This window comes from Oncorhynchus tshawytscha, linkage group LG31, assembly GCF_018296145.1.
Source record: "Oncorhynchus tshawytscha isolate Ot180627B linkage group LG31, Otsh_v2.0, whole genome shotgun sequence".
NCBI classification, from domain to species: domain Eukaryota; kingdom Metazoa; phylum Chordata; class Actinopteri; order Salmoniformes; family Salmonidae; genus Oncorhynchus; species Oncorhynchus tshawytscha.
In genome coordinates, this window is record NC_056459.1 from 11,884,229 (window position 1) to 11,898,215 (window position 13,987).

The 13,987-nt window shown below is 42.0% G+C and overlaps 1 protein-coding gene across 2 annotated transcripts; it reads left to right on the forward strand.

Annotated features, from left to right (window-relative positions):
- Positions 1–9,297: 9,297 nt before the first annotated feature.
- Positions 9,298–13,712, forward strand: LOC112229708 (frizzled-1). Of its 2 annotated transcripts, XM_024395696.2 has the most exons (2): positions 9,300–9,377; positions 10,534–13,712. In XM_024395696.2, exon 2 carries the CDS (start codon positions 10,535–10,537, stop codon positions 11,216–11,218), a length of 684 nt encoding a protein of 227 aa, XP_024251464.1. In that variant the 5' UTR covers positions 9,300–9,377; position 10,534; the 3' UTR covers positions 11,219–13,712. The 2 variants fall into 2 exon arrangements, with proteins under 2 accessions (XP_024251463.1, XP_024251464.1); XM_024395695.2 differs by having other exon boundaries at positions 9,298–13,712.
- The last annotated feature ends 275 nt before the right edge of the window (positions 13,713–13,987 follow it).

Sequence of the window (13,987 nt, forward strand, 5' to 3'; positions counted from 1 at the left end):
TTCATTAAACTGACTGGGTAATTAGACTTGCACGGAGTTGCCTAATTTATACACTAGAGACAATATATTAAACGCACAGTACTCTACTCTCCAGAGGCTGGTGGGAGGAGCTATAGGAGGACAGGCTCATTGTAACGACTGGAATGGATTAATGGAAACCACATTTGACTCTGTTCCATGTATTCCATTCTAGCCATTTATTCCAATGAGCCTGTCCTCCTATAGCTCCTCCCACCAGCCTCTTCTGCTAGAGTCATAATAGTCTTCACTAAAAGTTGACTATGAAATCAAGTGTTGCTTTTTCTACCTACTCCCAACAATAGGGTGAATTAATTATGTTTGTTACTGTAACGGCCGTTGGTGATCTATTCTACAGTGTTCGACACAGTCTAAATTAATCAACATTTTATAGCTGAGGTATAAGGGTACAAGGAGTAAAATGTCTCTTCAAGTAAGTAAGTAACTTCAAACCAAGACACAGACAGAAACATACAATACTTTGCATATGCAACAGATCCTACACAGTAATTGCAACTATCTATCTTGGCACTTCAAATTCCACCAGAAAAATGCCCCCTCTTCCAATGTGTCCTGTTCCTACCTTCTCCCCGAGGACATGACCTAGTTGAATATAAGGGTTTTGAAGCAAACCTTTCATGAACCCTCTCTCATAATTCCATGTGCTTGGCGTGTACTGAGTTGGCTCTATATTTTCTGTGAATACGGCAATTCTACATTGTAAATATTTCTCAGAACTGCGGGACATCACCTCTGCAGGGTATGAGATACAGTAGTTGCAGTATTCCCATTGCCTTTCTGACATAGTCAAGAGGCGAAACCGTACACAGTAGTTGTTCCACCTCAAACATTTTTCTGTACACTGTTCGCTAGTTAGTAGACTAAGCAGAGGTACAGTAAAAAATACAATCTCTGTGAGGCAAAAAAATAATAATGTGGGATGCGTGCCATCAAAGCCACTACACAACACAACACAACACTAAACAATACATTAATTGCACTATAACTGTCACACCCTGATCTGATTCACCTGTCCTTGTGATTGTCTCCACCCCCTACACGTGTCGCTTATTATCCCCGGTGTATATATACCTGTATTTCCTGTCTCTCTGTGACAGTTCGTCTTGTTTGCCAAGTCAACCAGCGGTTTTCCTTGCTCCTATTTTTCCCAGTCTATGTTTATTTCTCGTCCTCTTGGTTTTGACCCTTTCCTGTCCTGACTACAAACCCTCCTGCCTGACCACTCTACTTGTTCAGACTACCAGCCTGCCTATTCCCTTGTACTGTTTGTGGACTCGGATCTGGTTTCTGACCCTTGCCTGGCCTGACCTAGAGACTGCCTATCATCTGGTACTGTTTGGACTCTGACCTGGTTTATGAACTCTCGACTGTCCCAGACCTGCCTTTGCCTACTCCCATTGTTATAACAAATAACAGAGCTCTACCATCTGCCCCCTGTGTCTGCATTTGGGTCTCGCCTTGTGCCCTTATAATAACGGTGACAAATGGTGTCCACAAACTGTTAGGGCCCACATAAAGCTGTCCAACAGCAGAGTTCTAACAGCAGTCCCAACACCTTACCACTGCTACACCTGGCTTTCAGCGGAGCCTTGTCTGGCAGAGAAACGGTTCATTCAGCCTCATTTACTGCCTTTAAAAAAACATCGCTGATATGGCTGACTTGCTTAAAAAATGTGGTTTCTACTGACAATTGAGATGTACAAACTATGACATAAGTGGACAAAAAGGGTATGAGGCAATCTGTCATTTCGATAAAGACATTACGTAGTCAATATAACTATTTGTTCAGGAGAGATTTCTGGCTGTCACAGACATGTAACTTATTCTTTAAGAGGCTCCTCTCTCTTCCACTCGTTACCTGTATTAATGGCACCTGTTTGAACTTGTTATCAGTATAAAAGACACCTGTCCACAATCTCAAACAGTCACACTCCAAACTCCACTATGGCCAAGACCAAAGAGCTGTCAAAGGACACCAGAAACAAAATTGTAGACCTGCACCAGGCTGGGAAGACTGAATCTGCAATAGGTAAGCAGCTTGGTTTGAAGAAATCAACTGTGGGAGCAATTATTACGAAATGGAAGACATACAAGACCACTGATAATCTCCCTCGATCTGGGGCTCCATACAAGATCTCACCCCGTGGGGTCAAATTGATCACAAGAACGTTGAGCAAAAATCCCAGAACCACACGGGGGGACCTAGTGAATGACCTGCAGAGAGCTGGGACCAACGTAACAAAGCCTACCATCAGTAACACACTACGCCGCCAGGGACTAAAATCCTGCAGTGCCAGACGTGTCCCCCTGCTTAAGCCAGTACATGTCCAGGCCCGTCTGAAGTTTGCTAGAGAGCATTTGGATGATCCAGAAGAAGATTGGGAGAATGTCCTATGGTCAGATGAAACCAAAATATAACTTTTTGGTAAAAACTCAACTCGTCGTGTTTGGAGGACAAAGAATGCTGGGTTGCATCCAAAGAACACCATACCTACTGTGAAGCATGGGGGTGGAAACATCATGCTTTGGGGCTGTTTTTCTGCAAAGGGACCAGGACGACTGATCCGTGTAAAGGAAAGAATGAATGGGGCCATGTATCGTGAGATTTTGAGTGAAAACCTCCTTCCATCAGCAAGGGCATTGAAGATGAAACGTGGCTGGGTCTTTCAGCATGACAATGATCCCAAACACACAGCCTGGGTAACGAAGGAGTGGCTTCGTAAGAAGCATTTCAAGGTCCTGGAGTGGCCTAGCCAGTCTCCAGATCTCAACCCCATAGAAAATCTTTGGAGGGAGTTGAAAGTCCGTGTTGCCCAGCAACAGCCCCAAAACATCACTGCTCTAGAGGAGATCTGCAGGAATGGGCCAAAATACCAGCAACAGTGTGTGAAAACCTTTTGAAGACTTACAGAAAACGTTTGACCTCTGTCATTGCCAACAAAGGGTATATAACAAAGTATTGAGATAAACTTTTGTTATTGACCAAATACTTATTTTCCACCATAATTTGCAAATAAATACATAAAAAATCCTACAATGTGATTTTCTGGATTTTGTTTCTCATTTTGTCTGTCCTAGTTGAAGTGTACCTATGATGAAAATTACAGGCCTCTCTCATCTTTTTAAGTGAGAGAACTTGCACAATTGGTGGCTGACTAAATATGTTTTTGCCCCACTGTAATACATCAATAAAATCAATTGAGCCTCAAGTAAATAATAAAAAATGTTAAATTTGTTTTAAATAATGCAAAAACAAAGTTTTGGAAAATAAAGTAAAAGTGCAAAATGTAAGAAAGCTTACTTTTCAGTTCCTTGCTCAGAAAATGAGAACATATGAAAGCTGGTGGCCACAATTGGTGGCTGACTAAATACTTTTTTGCCCCACTGTATATTAAGTTAAAATAAGTGTTCATTCAGTATTGTTGTAATTGTCATTATTACAAATACATTTTCCAATAATCGGTATCGGCGTTGAAAAATCATAATCGGTTGACCTCTAGTTTGTACGCAGCTTTATTAACTCAATGATATATGTTTGTTTTTTTACATTGTTTGCAAACTGATATATGACACGTATTAATGCCAAAATAACATGCAAAACAGGCAAGCCCTACATATTTATCTGTATATATAATTTTTTTTGCAAAAAATGTTGTGCTCGAAACAGGTGGGACCCCACCTGCCCTGAATGACGGGTCGCCACTGGTCACTGAAACCTTGAAGGTCCTAAATGACGTCATCATTGCCCTTGATGTTATGCAGATATGTTTAATGACTTGGCCAAAGCTTTTGATACGGTAAACCATTCCATTCTTGTGTCTCTGAGGGGTCTTTGGCCTGGTTTTCTAACTACCTCTCTCAAAGAGTGAAATGTGTAAAGTCCGAACATCTGCTGTCTCAGCCACTGCATGTCACCAAGGGAGTACCCCAAGGCTTGATCCTAGGCCCCACACTCTTCTCAATTTACATCAACAACGTGGCTCAGGCAGTAGGAAGCTCTTTCATCCATTTATATGCAGATGATACAGTCTTATACTCAGTTAGCCCCTCCCCAGATTTTGTGTTAAACGCTCTACAACAAAGCTTTCTTAGTGTCCAACAAGCTTTCTCCAAAACAAAGGTCATGTGGTTTGGTAAGAAGTATTGCCCCTCTCGCCACCGGTGTGATTACTACCTCTGAGGGTTTAGAGCTTGAGGTAGTCACCTCATAAAAGTACTTGGGAGTATGGCTAGATGGTACACTGTCCTTCTCTCAGCACATATCAAAGCTGCAGGCTAAAGTTAAATTTAGACTTGGTTTCCTCTATCATAATCGCTCCTCTTTAACCCCAGCTGCCAAACTACCATTGATTCAGATGACCATCCTACTCATGCTAGATTACGGACACTTAATTTATAGATTGGCAGGTAAGGGTTCTCTCAAGACGCTAGATGTTCTTTACCATTTGGCCATCAGATTTGCCACCATTACTCTTTAAAGGACACATCGCTGCACTCTATACTCCTCTGTAAACTGGTCATCTCTGTATATCTGCTTATTTATAAATCCCTCTTAGGCCTCACTCCCCCCTACCTGAGATACCTACTGCAGCCCTTAACCTCCACATACAACACCTGTTCTGCCAGTTACACAAAGCACACACATCCCTGGGTCGCTCCTCTTTTCAGTTTGCTGCAGCTAGCGACTCGAACAAGCTGCAACAAACACTCAAACTGGACAGTTTTATCTCAATCTCTTCATTCAAAGGCTCAATCATGGACACTCTTACTGACAGTTGTGGCTGCTTCGCATGATGTATTGTTGTTTCGACCTTCTTGCCGTTTGTTTTGTTGTCTGTGCCCAAGAATGTTTGTACCATGTTTTGTGCTGCTACCATGTTTTGCTGCTGCCATGTTGTGTTGCTACCATGTTGTTCTCATGTTGTCTTACTAGCATGATGGGTAGTCATGTGTTGCTGCCATACCATGTCTCTCTTTATGTTGTTTTGTGGTGTCTCTCTTGTCATGATGTGTCTTTTGTCCTATATTTATTTTTCATCTTTAATTCCAGCCCCCATCCTTGCAGGAGGCGACTTGCCTTCTGCTAGGCCGTCATTGTAAATAAGAATTTGTTCTTAACTGACTTGCCTAGTAACATAAAATAAAATAAAAAAATTTAAAAAGCTTGAAACCTTGTTTGCAGTACACTGATGAAAACTACTATGCTCTTCTTCACACTCATCAACTCATCAACTTTAGTACAGCAACCCCATGAGTCTGCTGTACTGCAGCTCTCCTAAACCAGTGTACTCAGAGACCCCGAGGCGATTCAACCTGATACGCTGTGTTCTTTGGAGCTCTATTGTTTGTTGATAATATCTGCAGTGGGGGAGGAGAGGAGGAGGGAGGGGAGAGTTTTCATTCTTGTCTGTCAGCTTGTTGCTCCGAGGCAGGAATAAGCTAAAACAGCTTTCCCATGCAGCGGTATTGGAAGTGGTGCTCACTGGTGGAGTACACTCAGCACACAGACTGCAGACTACATTGTTGTATTCAGTAGGCAGCAAAGAGAAGAAAACCGAGTAAAATGGGGAATTACCTGGACTAGTCCAATGAAACATTCCAATTGTCGTATTGTGTGGTATGTGCCCTAATGAACACACTCCTGAATTACCCCTGACCTTTAACACCTATATATGGGCAATGACTCAACAGGTTCAATTGCATAGAGTTATAGGAATAGGTTGTTGTTTACTAATGTATGTTCTGTGTTCTCCTTTAAGACAGGGGCAGGCCTTATACAGGCGGTCACACACCTACACACCCCTTGCAGCAACTTTGCAATTGTGCAGAGGGGAACAGGTCAACCCCATTCAGAGTAACTGTTATAATATTACATTTGACTTGGTACCACCACCAGCGTAGCTATGACAATGTATTCAAACATTCCCTACAGTCACCCAAATAATGATTCTCAACATTTTACCATCTTTCATGTACCCTCTTATTTTGAAATAACATTCTCCCTATATTTTAACTCAAATTGAATTAAGAACTAATCCTTTCACAGTAGAAAATGCTGGGAGCTGAACCTGTGTGAATTTCCTTCGTTTGTGGATTTTGTTTTGCTTGGTGGGTCATGCCGAGAGCCGGGACAAGCTGTGTTTGCACACTGGCACTGTCTGTGTAATTGGAACACACTGTAGCTTAGTGTGGAGACCAAGTAAAATGTGTCCATTTCAGAGAGAGTTCAAGACACACAAGATGCAAGTCTAGTTTTTGCTCCTCTTTCACGAGGAGTGAGCCTTTGAATGGTCACCCATGAGGAACATTGAGGAAAAACAATTTCTGTCAAAAGTGGTATTAATAGGACATGAAGTAGGCTTACGGGGATTAATGTACTACAGTAGCAATGACGCAATCATAATCAAGACAGTTGTTTTCATAAACATTATGATACCCTGTGAATTATTATTTGAGTAATATGCTAGTGGTAATAGTGAACAGTATGACATAATGGCACAATGAAGTTGTGAGGTTTGAAAATGGTTGATTAAAAGATAACCTTTAGCAAAATTGACTCCTATAGCTCCACTTTGAATGACCTGTAATAAGTAAGAGCACATCGATTTCAAACACTATACAATTAACAATATTTTTTTCACCTGTTGTTCATGAAAATACTGTAAGTATCATTAACTGGGATGCAAAAAGCAGCATTTGAAGTACTGCTTTTCCATTATCAGACAGTTTTACAGTGCTGCCCATTACAAAATAAAATATGTGTACTAATCTGTGGTGCAGAAAAAGAGACATTCTTCCAAAAGTGCAAGATTTCAGGCATTTTGAGACCCACATCTGCTGGGAAGTGCTGACTTCCAAGGACTGGGAGGGGGGACTGGGGAAGCATGCATAATTCAGTAGGGGGAGCCGCGAGGTCAGCCTATTAAGGCAAGATAATGTGGTCAGATCCGGACTGCTGCTGGGACTGTAGTGAACATAGAAGGATAGGGTTTTTGCTAATATTCATTAGTGTGTGTGTGTGTGTGTGTGTGTGTGTGTGTGTGTGTGTGTGTGTGTGTGTGTGTGTGTGTGTGTGTGTGTGTGTGTGTGTGTGTGTGTGTGTGTGTGCGCGCGAGTTTGTGTGTGTGCGTGCATATGTGTACATGTATGTGCACGTGTACGTGCACGTGTATGGGGATATGTGCTGCAATATGTCGCTTTTGTGGTTGCCTCTGTATCCTCCTCCTCTGCCTGACTGGCATAGCTCCCCCTCCCAGCAGCCCGTAGGGTCACTGGGGCCAGCTGTGAGTCTGTCACTCCACAATCGGCTTAAATTTCACACCTCCTCTCCATCAGGCGTTAATCCGACCAGGGACAGCAGACCCCTACAGGCCCAGCTGTGTGAGTAAGAGCTGGGCCTCTGGCGTGGACCACAGCAGCCTTCTCTCCCAGTCTCCAAGGAAGAGGGAGGGCGCAACTTTCAATACCCATATGATATGATGGCATGGTGGTGGTAGAGTAGATAAGGTTTATATTAGTGGTCTGCCTAATAGAGACAATTAAGATGATTAGGGAAGTTATTTGATTCCAAGGTGATTATGAAATGATAACGTATGTGTGGCTATTATAAATGCATTGGTCGGCCCAAATCATTTACAATGTCAAAATCTGTGAATTTTTGTCTGTCTTTTAATGGAAACTATATCAGTCAAAATGTATCAGATTAAGCAAGTTTTCTCTCGAAAATGTGATGAAAACACATACCAAGTCACTAATGTTTGTAAGGAAATAATACTAACAGCACATCAGTGGCATGTATTCATGGATGCCAAGAGAAGTCAGGCTTCCCCAAAAAATGATCAAGAAAAAAAAAATATATATATTTATCTTTCCTCTCTCGGTGTTTCATAAATGTCTTCCAGTTCAGCAGAGGCTGAATGTATCTCACCGGAGAAAGCATCCAAGCGAATGAAACAGTGCCCTCTGCCTGTATGTGTAGCCCATCTATGCTGTCTGGTCAAAAAGAGTATGACATTGTTGCCGCCCGTAGCATTAAATGCAAGGGAAGCCAGCGAGCATTTGGCCTCAATTAACAAAAATATATAAAATAATAGCCAATCAGCATTGAGCTAAACTGAGAGAGCTCAGCTGGTCCTGGCACACCAAAAAAAGTGTCAAGGGAAGCCAGTTTGGATTTGCCGTCACACCAATCAGATCACATTAGAATCAAAACGTAATTGACAGAAAACTTGAATTGTTGCATCTTCTTGTGTCGTTGTCCTGTCCTAAATTAGTCATGGATGGAGATAAGGATTTGGACTGGCGATTCTGATCCAACCATAAATGTATACATTGTGGCCCTGGCCTGATAGGATGGAAGTTCAACATGTAGCAAGATGTAGTAACGTTAGGCAAATGTTAACTATCTGGCCTGGCACATCAATGCCCATGAAAGGAAGTTAGGTTAGCGAGCAAGCATTTTTGCCAGGTTGCCTAGGACAGCAAAAACTAAAAGCGTGATGACATGAAAGAGAAGGATGACATTGGCGCCTCTCTAACAAGTAGGATGAGTCAAAATGTATTTTCTACTTGCATGAACACACACACACATGCACACTCATAAATCAGTAACATGGACAGCTGCATCATATTTAGCTTACCATGGTTGGACTAAATAATTGTTGGTATCTTTTGTCACTGTATTAGACGAAGCATGGGTGATTAGATGATTTTGAAATTATGCTGGAATAGTGGAGGCAGTGCCTGTTTTCTTTGTGAATTGTGATAACTCTCCATGGTTCTTGTTGTTTAGTAGTCTGAAAATGTCAGAAACATTAACTTGCTTGACCATGCTGTAAGTCATGTAACTGTTTATTCTATGCAATATGTTTTGTGGTTGCTTCTCTCCAGTTTTGTGATGAAACAAAGGTGTGGTTTAATTTATTCTGCCGCTGTGTCTTCTTGTTGTTTTGGGCATATATATCACAGTGTCAAGGCATATAAACGAACAGGTTCCCTGGTGATTTTTACCAAGCACCCCTACTGCAAGATATACAAATTGGATACAGTTTTTATTACACATGTCGCAACTTTCAGTCGAAAATAGGAAGATTGCATGATGTTTTAAATTCATGGTTTAGTAGGATAACAAATAGAATAGACAAAAAATATATATCTAATTTTGGGGACCAAATATTAACAATCTTGGAAGATTGAGATGATCCCTAAAAAGTAACCTATCATCTGTTTCAAGGCTCCTCCCTCCGTGAATAGTGGGAGACTAGAAACCGAACAGTCACACAGACAGTTGGAGACAGATAATGGCTACACACTGATAACAGACGGATTTAAAATATCTTGTGAGTAGCCGAGCTAAATTGTGGAAGCGACCATCTCGGCAAAGATATAAACTAACGTATGTCGCCTGTCATAGGAAACAGTACAGTCGTGTATGCTTTTGTTTTATCCTGGAAAATAATCCAGTGTGTCTCGAGTCTGCGTGTTTACTCGCGGTTGGAAAGTGGCGTGTTGGAATTTATTTGGAATGGGGAACGACAAAGTTTGTAGGATGTTTTCCCATTTGCTGGTTCTGATTATTTTTGCACTTTTACCGCAAGCAGATGGTCAGTATGGTGAGCGTGGAATGTCTGTTCCTGAACATGGCTTTTGCCAACCTATTTCCATTCCTCTCTGTACGGATATTGCCTATAACGAGACTATCATGCCAAATTTATTAGGGCACACAAACCAAGAGGACGCGGGGCTTGAAGTGCACCAGTTTTATCCGCTTGTGAAAGTTCAATGCTCTCCTGACCTGAAGTTTTTCCTCTGTTCCATGTATGCTCCCGTTTGTACGGTGCTGGAACAAGCACTGCCTCCGTGCCGCTCGCTCTGCGAGAGAGCGAGGCAGGGCTGCGAGGCTCTGATGAATAAATTCGGCTTCCAATGGCCTGACAGCCTCGCCTGTGAATCTTTCCCTGTTCACGGAGCGGGTGAGTTGTGCGTCGGGCAAAACGTGTCTGATAGAAGCGCTCCTATTAATCCTACATCAGATGTAACAGAATCATCTCATGGACAGCATAGGACTGTAAAGGGACAGTTTAGATGCCCAGTTGCATTGAAAGTACCCCCCTATTTGAACTACCGTTTTCTTGGGGAGGAGTATTGTGGTGCACCTTGTGAGCCCTCAAAACCCCATGGCATGATGTACTTCAATGAGGATGAGTTGAAATTTGCCAAGATATGGATTGGAATATGGTCTGTGTTATGCTGCGGGTCCACTCTGTTCACGGTTTTGACCTACTTGGTGGACATGCAGAGGTTCAGCTACCCAGAGCGACCCATCATTTTCCTATCAGGCTGCTACACTATGGTGTCAATAGTCTACATCGCTGGCTTCTTGTTGGGGGACAAGGTGGTATGCAACGACCGCTTTGACAGTGACGTCAAAACGGTCGTCCAAGGCACCAAAAAGGAGGGCTGCACCATTTTGTTCATGATACTTTACTTTTTCAGCATGGCCAGCTCCATCTGGTGGGTCATCCTAGCCTTGACGTGGTTCTTGTCAGCCGGGATGAAGTGGGGTCACGAGGCCATCGAAGCCAACTCGCAGTACTTCCACCTGGCGGCATGGGCAGTACCTGCCGTCAAGACCATCACCATCCTGGCGGTGGGGCAGGTGGACGGAGACGTTCTGAGCGGCGTGTGCTACGTGGGCAATAACAGCGTGGACGCTCTCCGAGGTTTCGTTCTGGCGCCGCTCTTCATCTACCTCTCCCTGGGCACCTCGTTCCTTCTGGCAGGCTTTGTGTCGCTCTTCCGCATCCGGACCATCATGAAGCACGACGGCACCAAGACGGAGAAACTGGAGAAGCTCATGGTGCGCATTGGCATCTTCAGCGTGCTCTACACGGTGCCCGCCACCATCGTCATCGCATGCTACTTCTATGAGCAGGCGTTCAGGGAACAGTGGGAGAAGAGTTGGGTGAGTCGGACATGTAAAAACTACGCCGTGCCATGCCCCGGGCACCATCAACCGCAGATGTCGCCAGACTTTACCATCTTCATGATCAAGTACCTGATGACGTTGATCGTGGGTATCACCTCTGGCTTTTGGATTTGGTCGAGTAAGACGCTGAATTCGTGGAGGAGATTTTATACGAGACTGGCGATCAATAAACAGGGTGAGACGACCGTGTGAGAACTTATACTGTTTGTTATCCCCTGAACATATTATGACAGACACATGAATTGAAGAAAAGGCTACTGTGACACTCAAATGAAAAAAAATGTAAATACACTTTTCTGGACATTTTTGTATGTATATTTGTATTTAAAATAGACCACACATTTGATTCTCATCAATCACACTTTGATCCAAAAGGAAGAAAAGTTCTTATCTAGTTCAATGAGGAGAATTGGACTGTATGAACATTTTCATTCATTCTATTGGTGCTCCATTGAACTTTTTCATGTCATCCCTTTAGTAGCGTTTCATGTGAACTATGGGAATATCTCAATTGCATAGTCCTTGCGTCCTCGCTCATCTCCTTCTCGAAACCCATTGGATGAGAAAGCCAGAGGTCCCTCCCCTATGCAATTGAGATCTTCCCTATGTTTGAGAAAAAGTCAACAAGGTTCTGTTGGACTTTTGCTGTATTTTATGGGTCATAATGACCTTGTTCAAAATTAGCCTGTAATCTGTCCACTATTTCAAACCTGGAAATTGGCCACTTTATAGTTTATTCTCGTTTCTATTGACATCCTTGTTTTACCATGTGTTTTCAGGGGATGTTTGCGCATTCATTTGTCTTTCCCCATGTGTATTTTGTGTTTTGGGGATATTTTACCATTACAGTGAGTGCAGACTGCTCCAAAGAAATATTGGATTAGGGGTTGAGATCTATATCCCAATGTGTTAACAAAAGGCCTGTCGCTATTGAGCTATTTTGAATTTCGCACTCATTCAAAAGCCTTTTACCTATGGTGATAGCTCCAAAATGATTACTTTCTCTCTACCCACAAGCTATACAACTGGAATTGACTTTGACAATAATGGAATGCTCAGTCCAATGCCTTTTGTTTTAATGAAGAGTGTGTGGGTGGGGTTATTGTGTTTGAAGTCCAATAATCCAGCTGTCTACACAATTATCCAACAGCTGTTGATCAACCTCTTTCTAGTCACCAAGGGATTGTTCTCTGGTGACTTCGAGCACATTACTCTGCTTAAATGGGTGAAAATGTACTAATACCTCACCCCACATGGCATCCTTGAATAAAACATTCTCAACTTTAATGAGTCCTTAGACATCGGTCACATTCGTGCATGCGTGCATGTTGCGCATATGTCATAGTCGTTATTTTATAATACAAAGCAAAGCTCGTATCCAATTGTCAGTCACAGCTCTGTAATGGATGGTGTTTTGACAAGGGTAATTTTATAGCTCCTTTGTCAAAGGTAATTCATTGAGCTCTTGCTTCCCTAACGCACTTCCCTAAGGGTCGTGTTCATTAGGTACCAAACAGTAGAAAACAGACACAGGGAGGGAATGTATGGACTTGTCCAATAAGAAGTTTTCCATTGCAAAATGTTTTCTGTTGCATGCCTTAATGAACACAACCATGTTGTTCACTTGTTCTCAATGATTCTTCATCTCCAGTTACACATTTTTTTTTTTAAATCAAAGGCATCACCGCTGATATTGATTTTTGTGTTTTAGCGCTGTGGTATATTTTCTTACCCAGGTATTACATTTTCTTAATCAGAGCCATTTTTATGGTGCTACATTTGTAGGTCAATCATGTTTGTATACTGACCAATGTTTTATAAATTGCATATAACGTTCTACTAGTAACCTTTTTAATTCTACCAATGTGTATATTGAACAGATAATCTTAGCATACCATCATTTTAAATGAAAATAAAAGCTCCCTCCATTTTTATACACTATAATCCTGGTTTGGAATTCATCTTTCTTTGTGGTGAAAGTTTTGAATTGCAACAGTTTCAGCTAAAATCTTGCCAATTGGGAAGTGTTTACTGCCCTACCAAGCAAAAAGGCAGTAACTGCTCATAGCGTGGAATTTAGAAGAATGGCTTTTATTTACCTTGGTTTCACATTAAGTTTATGCAGTTATCGCTAACATGACCCCCATTTTCTCCAAAATACAATAGAGGCAGGATACTTGTCCACATGATTAAGCATATATTTAATGTATCAAATATAACAAACTCATTTTTGACCAATTGAGCAGTTACTGCCTTTTTGCTCAGTAGGGCAGTATAGTGCGTTCTGCTTCCCTGTAGCTCCTGGTTGTCTTTATGTACAGTAGATAGTGTTACACTGTGTCAAAAATGTAGGCCAACAAAGGTAACTTGAAGCTTTTAGATGAAGAGCTTTGTGACACTATTTGAAACCGCTGACAGTCTAGTTGATTTACTACTGGGCAGTGTACGTTAGACACCAAATGGGGGGGAAAAAACAGGGAAGCACAACCAAGACTTCATTTTCCGATGCATAACATTAAATCATTTTTCCAATTGTGTTCTCTAATAAACACAACCCTGGTGTTACTGAACAGAAAAGTATACTTTGAAAGAAGGTAGTAAAGTATAGTGCCTATACCAGTGGTTCCCAAACTTGGGGTAAAATTGAAATGGTGTCCCCTGAGAAAGTCTGTAATCTTATCAAAGAAAATAAAGAACTTATCTTCAAATGGATATAAAATATGTATGTAGTGTCAACCTAAGAGGCCTTTTACACTATTAGATGTTTTCATGTCATTTTATGTGTTGGGACAGCCTGCTGGACCTAAAATTGAATAGATATGAAACGCCCAGCATTAACTAGGGTATAGTGTTAATTTCAGAACAGCCTCAATTTGTCGGGGCATGGACTCTCCAAGGTGTCGAAAGTGTTCCACAGGGATGCTGGCCCATGTGACTACAATGTTTTCCACAGTTGTGTGA